Source organism: Molossus molossus, unplaced genomic scaffold (assembly GCF_014108415.1).
Source record: "Molossus molossus isolate mMolMol1 unplaced genomic scaffold, mMolMol1.p scaffold_m16_p_6, whole genome shotgun sequence".
Taxonomy (NCBI): domain Eukaryota; kingdom Metazoa; phylum Chordata; class Mammalia; order Chiroptera; family Molossidae; genus Molossus; species Molossus molossus.
This window is the reverse complement of record NW_023425399.1, coordinates 23109655-23127322: the sequence shown is the minus strand read 5'-3', so window position 1 is coordinate 23127322 and position 17668 is coordinate 23109655. Positions and strand designations below refer to the sequence as shown.

The 17668-nt window shown below is 50.0% G+C and overlaps 1 protein-coding gene across 1 annotated transcript; it reads left to right on the top strand.

Moving 5' to 3' along the window:
* The first annotated feature begins 1650 nt into the window (after window positions 1-1650).
* On the top strand, window positions 1651-17218 carry CCM2L (CCM2 like scaffold protein). The gene is made up of 10 exons (XM_036246034.1): window positions 1651-1722; window positions 2223-2381; window positions 4619-4702; window positions 4799-4982; window positions 6045-6508; window positions 10064-10199; window positions 12136-12199; window positions 14723-14852; window positions 15160-15298; window positions 16395-17218. Exons 1-10 carry the CDS (start codon window positions 1693-1695, stop codon window positions 16703-16705), a joined length of 1701 nt encoding a protein of 566 aa, XP_036101927.1. The 5' UTR covers window positions 1651-1692; the 3' UTR covers window positions 16706-17218.
* Window positions 17219-17668: the final 450 nt, after the last annotated feature.

The following is a 17668-nucleotide window of genomic DNA, read 5'->3' as shown; positions in this document are numbered from 1 at the left end:
ACTGAAGGGCAGGGCTTTGTTTGGGATTACTGTTCCATTGGAAAGATGAGGAAGCCCCCAGAGTTTATAATAAGCAACCTACCCTGGATCATAACAGCAAATCAGTTCCAGAGCTTGGGTCTCCAGAATCCAAGTGTCATGGCAAAGGGGAGATGGGTCAATCAGAACTTTTCCAGCTGTCCTGGGTGGAGTGTGCAGAGTGCATAGGCCCAAGAGGTAAGGAACTAGGCTTCAAATCCAGACCAGGCAGAAGTCCCAGGTCCTCCTCTTATTCACTGTGACCTCCTCAGGTCAGCCTCTGCAGTTGAGCCTTTTTTTAATCCTCACCCGAGGATTTTTTTTTTTTTTTCCATTTATCTTTAGATAGAGTGAAAGGGAGAGAGAGGGGAAGGGGAGAGAGAGAAACATGGATGTGAGAGAAACACAGGGATTGGTTGCCTCCCTCACAACTCCGACCAGGGCCGGGGATGAACCGCAACCAAGTTATGTGCCCTTGGCTGGAATTGAACCCACGACTCTGGTTTGCAGGCTGACACTCTAAAGGCTGCAGTTGAGCCTTTTAAAAAAATCTGTATAGCCCTGGCCGGTTTGGTTCAGCGGTTGGAGCGTTGGCCCGCGGACCAGAGAGTCCCAGGTTCAGTTCCCACTAAGGGGACCTACCTCAGTTGCAGTTTGTCCCCGGTCCCGGTTGGGGTCCTGTGGGTAGCGGCGACTCAATGCTTCTCTCTCTTCCTCCTTCTCTCCTCCTGCTCTATCTGAAGATAAGTGCAAAAAAATGTCCTCGGGTGAGGATAAAAAAAAAATCTGTGTTAATGGATATAATAATGTAACCCAATGTTGTGAGGAACAAGTGGGATGAAATACATAGTGCTCAGCACAGAACCACAAAGGGAGCCTTTTATAACCCAGGATAGACAGACACATAGATAAGTAAGTAGATAATATTTACTGAGCACTTTGTGAGCCAGGAGCTCTTCTAAGTGCACTTAATCCTTACAAGGGCACTATGAGGTCAGACTGGTATATGCCCATTTTATAGATGGGGAAATTGAGTCACAGGAGGTTGAAGGACTTGCCCAATGTCATAACCCTAGTAAGTGGCAAAGGGAGGATTCAAACTCAGGCAGCCTATCTCTGAAGCCCGTGCAATACTGCTGCCCTTAATAGTAATGGTTAATTTTTTTAATCATAACTTGCTTGGACACAGTAGTCTATAGTGTATGAAGCACTTTCACAGCAACTCTCTCATTTAGTTCTTATCACAGCAGCCCAAGAAGGAGGCAATATTGACTCCCAATTTATAGTGGGGAGGGGTAAACTGAGGCTGTGAAATGGGGGGCCGATTTGCTTTGCCAAGGTCAGTGGTAGAAGTAGGGCTTGAATTTGGGATTTTCTGACTCCAAATTTAGGGGACCCTTTCCCAACCTCCCCAGCCCCCTCAACAGCAAGCTGGGGTCCCTGAAGCTGTCTCCCCAGGTCAGTTGCTCTGGCTGGGCTTCCACTGTTCAGCTGAAGGGTCCCAAGGCTATATCCTGCCCCCTCCACCTCTGCTCACTATCACACAGGAGGGGCAGGAACTCCAGGGCTGGTGGAGTTTCCGACCAGGCAGGAAAAAGAACAAAGGAACTTCGTGGGGGGAGAGGGTAGAGAGGATGGCCAGGAGGGCCGCAGGAGTAGAAAGGACGCTTCACCATGGAATATGAAGTCAAGAAAGGGAAAAAGGTAGGTGGGAGGTTGGAAGGGGTGCAGGGCAGAGAAATGTCCCCAGAGCTGGGGAAGTGGGGAGCCTGGGATGGGAGTGATGCACAGTGAGGGCCGTAAGTAGTGCCTTTCTTCTCATTTGGAAGGATTTTCCTCCCCACCCTTAGGCAGTCAGACATTTGGGTTCCAAACTCCCTTGCCTGTCCTCCCTGTTCTCAGTGGCCTCTGCCATCCCTGGGATATACAGACAGACAGGCACCTCCCATGGTAACCCAACCAGACAGATCATTTGGGAAGTACTCCCAACCTCCTTTCCTGGTCTTCTTGGGGGAGATCCCTCTGTAGCTTCTCACCGAAGGCTAGACACCAATAGGCCTATTCCCCTGCTCCCTATCTCCGGAGACAGAAAGGCTTCTGCCAGAGCAATTATGTGCTATAAGGCTTCAAGTCCAGGCTTGAGACACCTGCCTCTTCCTCTGCTGGGTTCCAGACTAGCCTGTCCCTTCCCCGTCTTTACACAGGGCCCGCTCCTAAGGCTGATGTTCCCGAAGGCTGGGCGCAGAGCAGCCTTCCGGAGCAGTGTGAGCCGCCGGCCCCTGCACTCCATGCCCCTTTATCCCCCTGACTATCTCATCGACCCCCAGATTCTGCTGTGTGACTACCTGGAGAAAGAGGTCAAGGTGTGTACGGAATGAGGAGAAGGGGTGGGCCCAATCTTGGGGTCAGGGGGGTAAGGGAGGAAAAAGTTTCCCTTGACCTTCTTAGTGTCTTTGGCTGGGTCTGAATATTAAACTAACAAATACAGATTCACAGGAGAAAAACATACACATTTTATTAAAGTTTTACAAGTCCCTGGGAGCCCTCACAAGAGAATGAAGGCCCTAAGAAGTGACCAGAGCAGGAAGATGTTATACCTTTTTGACAAAGAAACAATAAATGTGTGAAGAATTGACAAGGCAGAGGGGTTTGAGCGAGAGGTAGTAAAGGGTGAAGAAGTAACAAGGTTTGTTTATATAGTCTTCTCAGGCCTAAATCCCATCTCTAGTGACAAGGATGTCTCCCTTCCTCCTGCTACAGAGAGGGCACTTTTTTTTTTCATCCTCACTCGAGGACATTTTTTCATTTTTTGTTCAGATAGAGCAGAAGGGAGAGAGAGGAAGAGAGAGAGAAAGAGAAACATCGACGTGAAAGGGACACATCGAGTGGCTGCCACCCACACGACTGACCCAACCAGGGCTGGGAACAAACTGCAACCAAGGTAGGGATCCTTAGCGGGAACCGAACCTGGGTCTCTCCGGACCGCAGGCCGATGCTCTAACCGCTGAGCCAAATCAGCCGGGGCGAGAGGGCACTTTTCACACAGACTTATCGCCTGCTTTCAGGGAAGGGTGAGTGGGGAGGTCAGAGTGTTTTCTCAAACTCCTTCAGCTTAAGATATTAGTAATAAGGTACCATGTTGGGGGTCCCTGGACCCCATTAAGAGAGACATTACTTACCTCTCCCCAACACCTACCCTTGACCAGTCACACAAAGGAGACTCGGGAAAGCAGTCTGGGCAGCCTCGCCCCTGCCTTATGCTGTGGACCCTCAGCAAGTGACCTACACGTGCTCAGTCTCAGCAGTCCCGTCTCAACATGGGACTCAGAACTTACCCGATAGAGCCCATGGAAAAGAGCTCTGTGTGCTAAAAAGCCACACCTTCCTGTGAGATTCCACTACAGCGATGTTGTTGCTACTCAGTGATGTTGTTGCTACTCAGTATCCCGGTTAAAGGAACCCAGTTTGTCAAGCCACAGGGGACTTAAACCATTCAAGGGCTTGACTTCTATTTCATGAACACCATGAAGGAGTAGTGACGAATCCTCATTACCCAAGAAAGATTGATATGGGGTTAAGAGTGTCAGATTTAGCAAAAACAGTTAAATTTGAATTTCAGATAAGCAATGAATACCTTTTTAGTACTAATATATGGCCCAAATACTCCATGGGGCTAAAAATACTAAAACACAAATAAACAAACACACCCACATTCCTCTATGTAAAATTCAAATATAACCGGAATCTTTATTTTATCTGGCAACTCCATATGGAGGGAAATGCTAACAAATTAATTCACTTAAAATTTGAGGACTGAAATTTCATACAGAATAAAAGAAAAGGCCACTTAAAATTTGAGGACTGAAATTTCATACAGAATAAAAGAAAAGGTTTGATTAGGTAAATCCACCTAGAAGAATAAAACTAAAAATAATGAAAAAAGTTTATTCTTATATTGATGGAACAACATACAAGTTAAGTGATATCATTATGTTATAACTAAGAATGAATGAAGAACCAATTTATTGATTTGGGGCATTGCTTTTCTGACAAAATTATGTACTAGTTTGATACAACGTTCATTCCTTTCCATTTGACTTCTGCAACAAGATCGTAAAGAGGGTGAGTGACTTGCACAGTCAGTTGATCCTGGTGCTTGGGGTGGACAGAGCCACGCAGCCCAAGCAGGAATTCACAGGTGGTCAGTTCTTTCAAGCTATTATAATGACTTTTGATTCCGTCATAGCTAAATAACTGTGTTCTGGCAATATAAGCTAGCAGCGAGAGTTTGGGCTCTTGTGTGTGGACTCCAGTTTTGCCTTTTCTAGTGATACAAATTGGGCATGTTATTTACCTTTGCTGTGCCTTAGTTTTCATGCTTAAAGTGAGGATGAATGAGTGAATGCATAAAGCCCTCAGGACTGTCTGGCTTCTATAACTGGCTCAGTAACAATGATCAGTTTCTTATTATTTCAGATATTTCTATCTCAGTCTATCAGCACTGTGTCAGTGAGGAGGTCAGGGTCCTCCAAGGCTTCAGAGTGACCTCTTTCTGCCCTTCTCCCACCACTCTTCCCACCCATCCCCGTTTGCCATCCAGTTTCTGGGCCACCTCACCTGGGTAACCTCATCACTGAACCCCTCCAGCCGGGATGAGCTCCTGCAGCTGCTGGACACTGCCAGGGTAAGGCTCTGGAGAGGGGAGAGGCCAGGGTCTGTCCCCTTCTCCCTCTGCCACCCAAGGCCCCCAGGGACTCAGGAGATCCGACCTCCCCCACAGCAGCTGAAGGAGTTGCCGCTGAAGACTACAGCGGAGCAGGACAGCATCTTGAGCCTGTCCGCCCGCTGCCTGCTGCTCACCTGGCGCGACAACGAGGAGCTCATCCTGCGTATCCCCACCCACGAGATCGCCGCCGCCTCCTACCTGCAGGACGATGCTCTGCACTTGCTGGTGCTTAAGACAGGTACAAAGGGTGGAGCCTGTCGGGGGACAGGGCCAGGAGGTGAAGAGAGACAAGACTCAACTTCTTGTTTTGAGAATGTGTGTGACCTAGGGCGGGAGCGAGGCCTGAGGCTGGATGATAGGGTGATGGAAAAGGCCTGACCACCCTATCCTGAGACTAAAGTCAGGCCATGGCCATATGCAGTAAAAGCGAGCCCAAGGTTGAGGTTGAAGAGTGGGCGGCCTGACCCACCATCCTTAGGTCACGTGGTGAGGCCTGGGGAAGGGTGGAGAAGCCAGAACCCTGCGGAAGGGCGGGAAGTCAAAGGGCGAGGTCAAAGGGGGCGTGTAGCCGCAGCGCCCTGAGGACAGGGTGGAAGTTCAGCAAGGGGCGGAGTCTGATGTAGGAGCGGGAGCAGAAGCAGAAGCAGGGGGCGGAACTGGAGGCTCAGGTAGCCGGTGGGAGATGTCAGACGTCACCAAGTTAGGCGCGGGGCCTGAAGCCAGGGGCGGGGTTGAAGGGAAACTGGAATCCAAGGAGGGGGCCCTGAAACAAGGGACAAGGTTAAGGGTACAGAGGGAAGGGACAGCCTGTCCACCCTTAGGTCCTACCGCAGGGTGTGAGGCTAGGGGCGCGAGGTGGAGCGGGGCGGATGGGAACGGCCCGCGGAGCCAAAACCAGGGGTGGAAGGCGAAGTGAGGGTGGGTCTAGCCTATGGACTTTTTTTGTTGTTAATCCTTACCCGAGGATATATTGGGGGGGGAGGGGAGAAGAGTAGAAACATCAATGTGAGAGATACATCGATTGGTTGCCTCTCCCACGACCCTGACCAGGGCCGGGGATCGAACCTGCCCTTGACCGGAAATGAAACCCGGACCCTCCGGTCCTCGGGCTGATGCCCTAACCGCTGAGCCCAACCCGCCAGGTCGCCCGAGGCCTTTTAAGCTAAGGGTGGGCCCAGAGGCCAGGGGCGGGGCCCAAGCGGCAGGGCACCGCCACGGCGCCCTCGGGCACTCCAGGTGGCCTCAGGAGGGCGCTCTTAGCCCTATTTGCTACGGCTGACAGCCACCCGGCCTCTCCCAGGTCTGGGCGTGGACCCTGTGCCGGCCGGTGTGGACGCCAGCCCCGGCGGGGCAGGGCGCGACCCGGGCCCGCCGGGCGCGGCCCCGGAGAAGCGGCGGGTGGGCACCACAGAGCGGCGTCACACCATCTGCAGCCTGGACTGGAGGATGGCGTGGGGCGGGGGCGCGGGCGCGGAGGCCCGGGCGGGCGGCGGCGGCGGCGGCAGCCTGGAGCGACAGCGCGCCGGGGCGCGGGCGTCCGGCAGCTGGGAGCGGCGGCAGACGTTCAGCGGCAGCTGGGAGCGGCGGCACGGCGGCGGCGGCGGCGGCGCTGGCAAGCCAGGTGGCAGCTGGGAGCGGAGGCAGGCGGGCGGCGGCGGCGGCGGCAGCTGGGAGCGGCGCCACCCTGGCTCCAACCCCCTGGACCCGCAGGACTCCAGCCCCGACGCCTACTGCAACCTCGTCATCTTGGCTGTGGCCAACAGGGTGAGCCCGAAGGCACCCCGCGCCCCTGCGCTCTGCCTCCCGTGGCGCCGCTTCCCATCCTCATCCCGCCCGGTTCTCGAAGTTCCTGGGCTCTACCCTGGCCTCTTCGCTTCTCCCTCTGTCGGCCCTACCTAGTACTTCAGTTACTACCCGAGTGTCCATGACGCCAAAGGGCTTCTTAACTCCAGCCTCGGACCCCTCCAGGACACTTCCCGCATACTGTCCCAATGGGATGAAAACTCAAAATGGTCAAAATAGACTTGATTTAATCCCTCCTCCAACCCTGCTCTTTCTCCAATATCGTCAGTGTCCTTGCTACCACAGTAACAATCATGAGGACACTAAATACCAGCATGCATCCGGTGCCAACCCATGCCAGACACAGAACCAGCATTAACTTATTTCATTCTAACAGTAACCAGTAGAAGCAAATATTTCAACCATATCCATTCCATAGAGGCTCAGAGACTTGTGAGAGGTCACATAGGAAGCAGGTGGTGATTTGAACATTGGGACCCAGGAAGTTCAGAGCCTGTCTTGGTGACCATGTTGTCACCCAAGGCAGAAGCCTTTCTGCCATTCTTTCCTCACCTACCCTCCCTCCACACATTCACCCTTGCTTTTGTTCATTTGACCATATTTATTGAGCACCAGCTTGGGCTAGGTATTGGGCTAGGTGCTGTGGATACAGAGATAAACGAGACATAGTTGGTGTCCTCTCTTAGGGAGCTCACAGTCTAGCAGGCACCTTCAAGCCTTGAGGCTGCTAAGCTTTTCCTCTGACCCAGGGTCCTTGACTCCTTCTGTATATAAACCATGGTGCCTGTCCAAAGGGAGAGATGGATAATAATCAGAAAACTTGGACTCTGGAGCTGATGCACTCTTCCCTGAAACACTTTCTCACTTGGCTTCCAGCTCTCTCCATTCTCCTGGTTTTCCTCCTACATCCTTGGCTACTCCTTCTCAAGAGCTGCTTCATCCTCTTCTCTTCAGCCTTAAGGCTGGAGTGCTCCAGAGTTAGTCCTTGATCCTCTTATCTCTTATACCCATTTCTAGATGGTCTCCTTTAGTCTTGGGGTATTTAAAACACTGAGAACTCCCCAAAGTTAATCTCTCATCATCAAATCTCTAGACACATTTTTCCATTCTGCACCTACATTTGAAGGTCTACTGACATCAAAAGCTGAGCTCCCAGTCTTCTCCTCCAAACTTACTTCTGCCTTGGTATCCCTGTCTTGATTAATGGCAGTTCTGTCCTTCTGTTGCTCATACCAGAACCTCACACTGATCCTTGGCTCCCCTTTCTCTTTCACACAACCCATACCCACTCGTCAATGAATCCTCTTGACCCTATTTTTAAAATATAACCAAAACCCTTCTTTTTCTCCCCACTGTCTACTGTCCCCACCCAGGTTCATGCCCCATTTTTAATCTGAATCATGCAATCACCCCTTGTTTATAATCTCTCCCCACACACAGTCAGAGCAGTCCTATTAACATTTAAGTTATGCCCGGTCACTGTAGCTCAGTGGTTGAGCATCGACCCATTCACCAAGAGGTCGCCGGTTCAATTCCTGGTCAGGGCACGTGCCCAAGTTGTGCGCCAAATCCCCAGTGGGGGGCATGCAGGAGGTGGCCAATCAATGTTCTCTTTCATCGATGTTTTTATCTCTCTCTCCCTCTTTCCTCCTCTCTCCCTCTTTCCTTCTCTCTCCCTAAATTCAATAAAGATAAAAAAAATAAAAATAAAAACACTTAAGTAACATCATGTCACTGCTCAGAATCTTTCAATGACTCCCCATTTCACTCAGAATAAAAGCTAATGTCCTTACAATTGCTTATAAGGCATCTATCTTATAATAGTGGTCCCAGCCACCATCACCATTTCCTCTCTGGCCTTGTCTCTTTCTACTCTCCTCCTTTATTCACTCCACTCCACACAGATTAGTCTCTTTGTAGAATGCAAGAGACCTGTAGGTTCTGGGTGGTTCACTGTGGTATCTGGTTCCTAGAACAGTGCCTGGCACATAATAGGTACTCAATAAATATAGAATGAACAGATCAATTAAATCATATATTATTATACCTTGTGATAGGGACCAACAAGAAAATAAGCGGGTTGCAGTGATAACTAGAAGAGAAATTCATTTTCCACAGGGAAAGTGAGTTTGTACCCTATTTATCCCAGTGGACTGTGAGGGCCTTAGGGTACAGACCTCATCTCATTCATCTCTGAGACTTCAGATCCTGACCCAGTACCTGCCACACAATAGGACTAAATGAAAATTTATGGAATAAATAAATAAATGAAAAGTTGTTTCCCAGGAGTGTCTTAGCCTCTGGCCTCCTATCGGAAACATTGTGGTCCCAAAGAGGGTACAGGAGTTAGAGTCAAAAAACCTGGATGCTAATATTAACCAATGCCAAGAGCCTGCTGTGTGAGTCTGGGCAAGCCATTTAACCACTCTAAACCTCAGTGTCTTTAACTATAAAATAAGGATCCTTTCTTCCCTGTCTTTTTTGTAGGGTTATTGTAGGGCTCAGTCCTGGTTTAATGGTTGGTATACTCCCCATCCCAAAATGCCTAACCTGGGTTACATTTTAATTTACATCTGAACTTTTTTTAGAGATACAAAGTAGGACATACCTTCATGGAGATGGTCTCTTCATCATTTATAGTCTCTGTGTCTCTTGCTTGAGGACACAAAGAGGTCGATTAAAGAAGCAAATTCTGCCCTGGCCAGATTGCTCAGTGGTTAGAGCATCGTCCTGTGGTCCAGAGAGACCCGGATTTGGTTCCTCCTAGGGGCATGTACCTCGGTTGCGATTTGTCCCAGGCCCTGGTTGGGTTGTGCGGGAGGCAGCCACTCGATGTGTCCCTTTCAGGTCGATGTTTCTCTCTCTCTCCCGCCCACTCTATCCGAACAAAAAATGGAAAAATGTCCTCGAGTGAGGATTAAAAAAAAAAAAAAAAGGCAAATTATTCTTCAGATTTGCAGTCTCCAAAAAATTTCAGCCAAGAACTTAAATTCTTTCCTTCTACCAGAGACTGAACTTTATGTATTCATGCTGCTTCCATTTTTGCCCTGGGAACCAGGAAGCTCATATCCAAATATGGCATCTGGTACTGTAGTAACTATGTTGAACCTAAATTTTATACACTTAATTCTTCCTCCTTCTACTGGGTATTAGAAGACCTAGGTTCTAGTCCTGGCTGATTACCTCTCTGGGTTTCAGCTTTCTACCTGTAAACTAAAACAAATTAGGGCTTATTTTAGATAAGTTTCAGGAGGGCCCATGAAATTGGATTGCATGTATGCATTTTTCAGGGCAGAAGGGTTAGAATCATCACTGGATTCTGTAAAGGGGTCCAAGACCCAGAGAATAGCCATTTTGATAGGAAATTATTTTGTTGGAAAATATCCTCAAAACTAATGTATTAAAGGCCTTTATAGGTGTAGGTGGGCCTCTGTGAGCCTCCTCACAGTGGGTTTTAGGAAACAGGCATCCTGGTCCCAGGAGAGAGCCTGAGCTCTGTCCTCCTCCCTGGGCCAGGATGCTGCCGAGGAGTCCTGTGCCCTCATCTGTCAGGTCTTCCAGATCATCTATGGGGACCAGAGCATCGAGTGCGTGGACCGGGCTGGCTACCACTACACATCCACGCCTGAACGGCCATGGCTTTGCAGCCGCAGTGAGTACCCGAACTCCTGGCTCCTCTCCTGTGAAACATCCCGAAAGGCTAGGGGGAGGGGGACGCCCCAAGGCTTAGAGCCGATGAAAGCCTTTAGAGGTTCTGATCTCTACTATAATTACAGTGTACCTCCAATATGGAGTTTAAAAATAATGTCAGTTTTCATGGTGACCTCAAACCTAGCTTTTTCATAGATGTTCTGGTTGTCAGATTCAGAACAAACCCCTCACAACCGAACTTTTCTCTCTCCCTTTTGTTTTTGGTGTCTCTGTTTTTTCAGAAACCTAAGATTGTACATTGTTTACAGAGCTGGCTAGCCCCACTAGGACAGTAGGTCAAAGCCAAGCTTTCCAGAACGGTCCTTGAATGCAATCAGGGCTTGGATGAGAATGAGACCAATAGAGGCAGTTACTGAGCACCAACTATGTGCCAAGCAACCTTGTGTGTCCTGTTTGCCACTTTATCCTGTGTGCCTAGCACAGGACCAGGGACATTGCAAATGCTCAAGAAGTATTTGTTGAATGGATGAAAGAACTCTTTGAGGCCGTATGATTCCAGGTTTATAGATGAGAACATTAAGGCTTAGAGTAGTCAATAAATTACTCAAGTACACACAGCTAGTAAGTGGCGGAGTCAGGATTCAAACCCAGGTATATCTGGTTCTAAAGCTTCTATGGGCAACAGCTCCACCCCCCCACCCTCCCCAAGCTGCCTTCAAGGCCACTAAGTAAATTTCCTTAATTACAGCCCTCAGTGTGGTCCCTGTTTGAATAGTTCCAGCAACAAGGAGCTGGTTCTTTACTTCTTTTTGTTTGTTTGTTTTTTTTTTTGTTTAGGTAGAGTGGGAGGGAGAGAGAGGAACAGAGAGAGAGAGAGAAACATCGATGTGCAAGGAACACATCGAGTGGCTGCCACCCGCACAACCGACCAGGGCCGGGGACAAACTGCAACCGAGGTATGCGCCCTTAGCGGGAACCGAACCCGGGTCTCTCAGGACCGCAGGCCGACGCTCTAACCGCTGAACCAAACCGGCCAGGGCGAGCTGGTTCTTTACTTCTGGAGGCACTCCCATCTGTAGGAACTGTGGTTTGAGGAAGCTGGGATAATTCATTAACTGCCACAGGGATGATAGGCAAATAAATGAGATGAGGCAACAAATATTTCAAGAAATTAATTCATTCAACAAATATTTATTGAGCACCTACTATGTGCTGGATTCCGCTAATCACCAGAATATATTGCTGAGCAAAACCAGATGTGGCCCTTCCTTTATGAGGCTGGTATTGCTGAGGTAATGTGACAGTAAGTAGTTACAAAAATACAATGTAACCACTTGCTGTGCTGTGGTGAGGAACTTGTAGGGAGGAACCAGCCCAGCCTGGGGAGTGAGGAAAGGGTCCTGAGGAAGTGACATTGAGTGAGCCAAGATCAGAAGGTGAGGCAAGCACCTGGATTCAGTGAGATAACAGGGTTAGGTAAGAGCTAATTCTCTGTGAATGGTGTTGCTTTCCTCTAAAGACTCTGAGTCCCTTCCCTCTCAAAGTTATTTTTTGTTTCATCTCAAACATATCCACTTTACAAAATACTCCCTCACCGGTTCCCGCATCTGTTATACCCAAGACCCCCTGAGGTAGACAGGAAGGTGGTGTCCCAGTGTGGGGGAAGTTGAGGGCCAGGAGACCGGAGGTGAGTTACCCAAAATCGACTGTGTGTCAGTGGGACAAGGTGGGGGGGTGGGGCAGGAATCATGGTTAGAAGCTTCCGGTAGCTGCCCATTTCCAAGTAAAAGCTAGCATCCTTATACTTGCTTACAAGGCCGTCTGTGTGCCAGCCACCATCCCAACCCCAGGATGGGAATGAGGCCGAGGCCTCAGGAGCTGGGGATGCTGGTCCCTGCTTTTTGTCCTCTGACAGCCCCTCTGTCTCCTGGTCCCAGGTGAGAGCTGCCGAACCGACGGGACTTACGCCTATGATGCCGACTTCAGCTGCTGCAGCTCTTTGTGGGTACCACCCTTGCTGGGGACCCCACTCTTTCCCCCCAACCTGGTCAAAAACAAGCTTGCTCTTCTAGGCATTCTTGAGCCCCCTGTGGGTAAGAAAGGGTGGAAGAAAGTGACCCCACTTTGATTTGTGCTGACACTGGGTGCCGAGGGTGGGAGGTAAACTGAGCCCTGATGAACTCATAGGATCCCTGCCCCTGAGAGACCTAGGGAGCAACCAGAACCCAGTGCGGGCCCACGGAGGCCTGTAATTCTCTCCTAGGCATCCAGACGCAGTGGCCTGCAAGGTCCACAATCACAGCTAACGCCAAAAAATCATTTTGGTTTACTTTAGTGTAGGCTCCATGTAACAGAAAACCCTGAAAAAGAGGAGCTTAAACAAGAGGGAGCATTTTCTCCCCTGTCTCTTACATAATATATTAGACCAGGACTTCATGTGTGGTCTCGTGGTTGTTAGGGGCCCAGGCTCCTCTTTTCCTTCTTCCTTAGCACTTGTTTTCATCCTCAAGGACACCTCATGCCCCAAGGTGGTGGTCATAGCTCCAGCCATCAGGGCAGCATGCCGGGGGCCTCTTTAAAGAGCTTTGCTGAAATTCCCACTGACAACTTTTGCTTACGTTTCATTGGCCTGAACTTGGTCACATGGCCACAACAAGCAAGGCTGGAAAATGTAGGATTAAAAAAGAAATCTCACCACCAAGCTACATTGCTTCTCTGTAGGTAATAGAAAATGGTTCTGGGTCAATGTAAAGACTAGGAGGCAGGTTGACTTTTTATTAAGCATATTTAGTGAGTACCTACCACATGCCGGACACTGTGCTGAGCGGTAGGGATACAGTGGGTAGGTAACAAGACAGGACAAGACCCATATGTGACACATAGTAGGTACACAACAAATGAAGGTCCCTGCTCCTTCATGGGTTACAGGCTAGCACAGGTAACAATGAAATCATTATTTAACAGTAATAAGCATTAATAAGCACTAAAGAGGCTCAGAGTGCTGAGAGAGAGGCTGTGGAGTCAGGAGGGCCTCTCAGGGGTGATGACACTTTTTTTTTTTTAATCCTCACTGGAGGATATTTTTCTATTTATCTTCAGTTAGAGTGGGAGGGAGGGAGAGAGAGAGAGAGAGAGAACATTGATGTGAGAGAGACACATCGACAGGTTGCCTCCCGCACAACCCTGACCAGGGCCGTGACGAACCGAAACCGAGGTACATGCCCTTAACCGGAATCAAACCTGAGCCTCAATGATCGGCGGGCTGATGCTCTAACCGCTGAGCAACCCGGCCAGGGCCGAGGTGATGACACTTAAACTGAGACCTGGAGAAGGAGAATTCTGGGTAGAGGAACAGCAAATGCAAGGATTCTGAAGCAGGATAAAGCTGGGTGTGTTTGAGGACTAGCCAGGAGGCCGCTGTGACTGTGGCAGAGACTGTAAAGGAGAGGAGAGTGGTCAGAGAGAATGTTTGGTGAGGATAACTGGAAAGTCCTTGCATGTCATGAGCAGACTAACAGACTTTGTGACCACATTTGACAGAGGGTCTAACCCAGTCTGAGGGGATCAAGGAAAATTTTTCTGAGAAGGTAACATTTAAAATCTAAGCACTTTCCACCACCCCGCTCCCTCCAACACACGGAGACTTTCCCTTCCCCCATAGGCACGCATCTCCTAAACTCTAAGGGGCCCACAGAGACTTGCACCCAGGGCAGCGACAGCTCATCCTGGGCTAACTCCCTGAACCTGTCCCCAAGGCCCCCTTTTCTCTGACTTTCCAGTGAGCTGACAGCAGCTCCGCCTCGTCTTTTTCCTGCTTCTTCTATTCTAGGCCCTTCCTTGTTTCCCTGTCTCCAGCTTTAATAAACATACTCTCAAAATAAATAAATAAATAAATAAATAAATAAATAAATAAATAAATAAATAAAATCCAATAATGAATAAGAATTTGCTGAGCAAAAGATAGGAGGAGCCCTGGCCGGTTTGGCTCAGCGGTTAGAGCGCCCGCCTGCGGTCCGGAGAGACCCGGGTTCGGTTCCCGCTAAGGGCATGTACCTTGGTTGCAGTTTGTCCCTGGCCCTGGTTGGTCTTGCTGGTGGCAGCCACTCGATGTGTCCCTTTCACATCGATGTTTCTCTCTCTCTCTCTTCCTCTCTCTCCCTCCCACTCTGTACAAAAAAAATGGAAAGATGTCCTCGGGTGAGGATAAAAAAAAAAAGATAGGAGGAGAGCGACGTTATGCACTGAGAGAACAGCATGTGCAAAGGCCCAGAGGTGAAAAGGTACTTGGAGTATTAGAGGAAAAGAGAGAAGGCAGGATGGCCTGAGCACAAACAGCAAGGCTGAGAAGAGGCATGAAAGGCATCCAGGAGCCAGATAGTGTAGGACCGTGAAGGAGAAAATGGGACCTAGGATGAGGCCTCAGGCCCAGAGGACTAACTGGTAGCTATGCCCTCCCATGTTCCACCCGCCTCAGGGGAGGAGCTGGAGGAGGTGAGTGAGGGCCCTTTCTGCCTGTCCCTGCAGCAATGGCTCCCAGGACACATTCGAAGCATGTTACAGCGGCACGTCCACACCCTCTTTCCATGACTCCCACTGCAGCGGGAGTGACCACAGCGGCCTGGGCCTCGAGCAGTTGCAGGACTACATGGTCACGGTGAGCTGGGTACCAGTGCGAACAGCGCAAGCAAAGGCCTAGCATTTGGAGAAAACCTGGGGTATTTCAGGAATCATGAATAATCCCGAACATGGCTGAAGCATAAGTCCCCAGAGGTCAGAGTGGGACATGAGGTTAGGAGAGTATCCTGAGGCCAGCTTGTTAACAACAGGTCTAAACTAATGTCAGCTAGCATTTTCAGAGGAGAGCTAGGCCAAATATGCTCTTAGAGAGGGCTTGGGCCTTTCAGGCAGGGGTTGGAAGGGGGGTTGCTTCCTGGGATTGATCACAAATGGTGTCCCCACAGTTGCGGAGTAAGCTGGGGCCCCTTGAGATTCAGCAGTTTGCGCTGCTGCTGCGGGAGTACCGGCTGGGGCTGCCCATCCAGGACTATTGTTCAGGGCTGCTGAAGCTCTATGGAGACCGGCGCAAGTTCTTCCTCCTTGGTGAGTCTCCTGCCCCACCCCCTAAGGGTCAGCCAAGGCCCCTACATGGTCCATGACATTCTGGTCAGTCTCCATGCTGGGAGTGTTTATTCCTTATCTCTCAACCTCTGATAAGTCTAAGATCATGAGATCCATGGAGCATATGAGGAGACCGAGGTGCAGAGAAGAGAAGGGATTTGCCTGCAGTCACAGAGCAGACAGGAACAGAGCACTGGTATAGCCCTTCCATCTTCACAGCAAAGCTGGGGGTGGGACTGATTCTTCCCATCTTACCCCATGAGGAAATTGAGTCTCAAAGAGGCTAAGGAACTTGTTCAAGGTCACATAGCTAGTAAGGAGGGCTAACAAAACAACAATGGGAATGATAATATTAATAACATACATTTGGCCATTACCATGTGCCAAGTATTATTTCATTGAATGGCCTCAGTTCCGGGAAGTAGAAACTATTATTTGCCCCCATTTTGCAGATGAGGAAACTGAGGCTCAAAGAAGCAAAGTACTGAAGTCACATAGTAGGTAGCGACTAAAGTGAAATGAGCTAACTTTTATGGGGCACTTAGTGTGTGCTAAGTACCTTATTTAATCCTCACATACTTACCAGGAGAAGATATGTAATTATCTCAATTTTACACTGGAGGAAAGTAAGGCTCAGAATAGTTTTTTGTTTTGTTTTTTAATTTATTGATTTGAGAGAGAAATCACCTTCATTCATTCACTGGTTGATTCCCGAATACGCCTTGACCAGGGATGGAACCCATAACCCTGGTGCATCTGGACAACTCTCCAACAAACTGAGCCACCCCACCAGTGCTCAGAGTAGTTATTTAATGAGGGTCATTCAACTATATAATGGAAATATAACAATTGTGATAATAACAACAATAATGAGCTAACATGTAATAAGCATGTACCCTATGCCAAGAGACGATGTCATTATTCTCTGGCTCAGAGAGTCAAGGAGCGTGTGCAAGGCCACACCGACAGTGAGTGGCTGGCTGGTCAGGATTTGAACTCAGATCTCCAACGAAGGTGATCTCTCTGTGGGAGGGGAAAGGTCTGAAAACCCAGGAGTCACCTGCCCCTTGGTCCACAGGGATGCGGCCCTTCATCCTGGACCAGGACATTGGCTACTTCGAGGGCTTCCTGGAGGGCGTGGGCATCCGCGAGGGCGGCATCCTCACCGACAGCTTCGGCCGCATCAAGCGCAGCATGAGCTCCACGTCGGCATCGGCCGTGCGCAGCTACGATGGCGCGGCTCAGCGGCCGGAGAAGCAGACCTTTCACCGGCTGCTGGCTGACATCACGCACGACATTGAGGCGCTGGCCCCCGACGATGACAGCACAGACGAGGAGGCCCGGGGCTCCCCAGGCGGGAATGAGGCAACCGAAGACAACTACTTGTAGCCTGTGGACGCAGCCCAGGCAGAAGGCAGGAGACCGTGGCCGTAACCTCGACTGAATCTCACTCATTCTGGCCTGGGGGAGTGCCCACCCCTCCTCCCCACCCAGCCTCCTTTCCCTTACCTCAATCCTGCCCTTATGACCCTGGTCCCTGCAGTACGGAGAATGTCCGGCAGGGGATGGGCCCTAAAGTCTGGGGCAGTCGCTTGGGGCTCAACTAGCCCCTCTGGCGGCCAGACAGGGTCAGCGTCCTCCTTTGTCCCCTTAGCCCGGGGACTGCGCACCAGGACACCTCCTCCTCCCTGGACTGCGCAGCTTTCTTACGGCCACGAGAGGGGCGCTGAGTGGGCTCCACCTGCTGGCCGACTGAGAGAAGAATTCCCAGAGCCCAGAGACCTCTGTTTCTCCTACTCCCTAGCTTTAAAAGTGGGAAATGGCCCTGGCCAGTTTGGCTCAGCGGTTAGCGCGTCAGCCTGTGGCCCAGATAGACCCGGGTTCGGTTCCCGCTAGGGGCGCGTACCTCTACCTCGGGTGAGGATAAAAAAAAAAAAAAAAGAGGGAAATGGACTTAAAGGAATTTCCTGATTCTCCTGTGATATTACCTCAAATCAACCATACTAAATAACAGGGACTCGCCCTACCACCACCATTGAATCAGATCATCAGTGTAGAGTGGAGGTGGAGGTTTTTCACTACTGAGAGTTGACCTCTTGACTCAGAGGATGATGTGAATCCCAGTCCTGGGCCTAAGGCTCTGAGAGTTGACCTCTTGACTCAGAGGATGATGTGAATCCCAGTCCTGGGCCTAAGGCTCCCAACAAGTTGCTTATTCAGATCTTGGATTTGAAGCCAGACTGACCTGGGACTGCTGTCTGGTTAGTGTTCCAGCCCCCATGGTTCCCATCTCATTCGTCTTGACTTGGGCCCCACCTGCCTCATAGGGTGGTCATGAAGATTAATAAAGAT

Bases quoted from the DNA above. Each gene is read 5' to 3' on its own strand.
- CCM2L (XM_036246034.1), top strand. From the start codon at position 1,693: ATGGAATATGAAGTCAAGAAAGGGAAAAAG. The intron at 10,200-12,135 runs GTGAGTACCCGA...TCCTGGTCCCAG, and splicing joins GCCATGGCTTTGCAGCCGCA to GTGAGAGCTGCCGAACCGAC. The intron at 12,200-14,722 runs GTGGGTACCACC...CTGTCCCTGCAG, and splicing joins TTCAGCTGCTGCAGCTCTTT to CAATGGCTCCCAGGACACAT.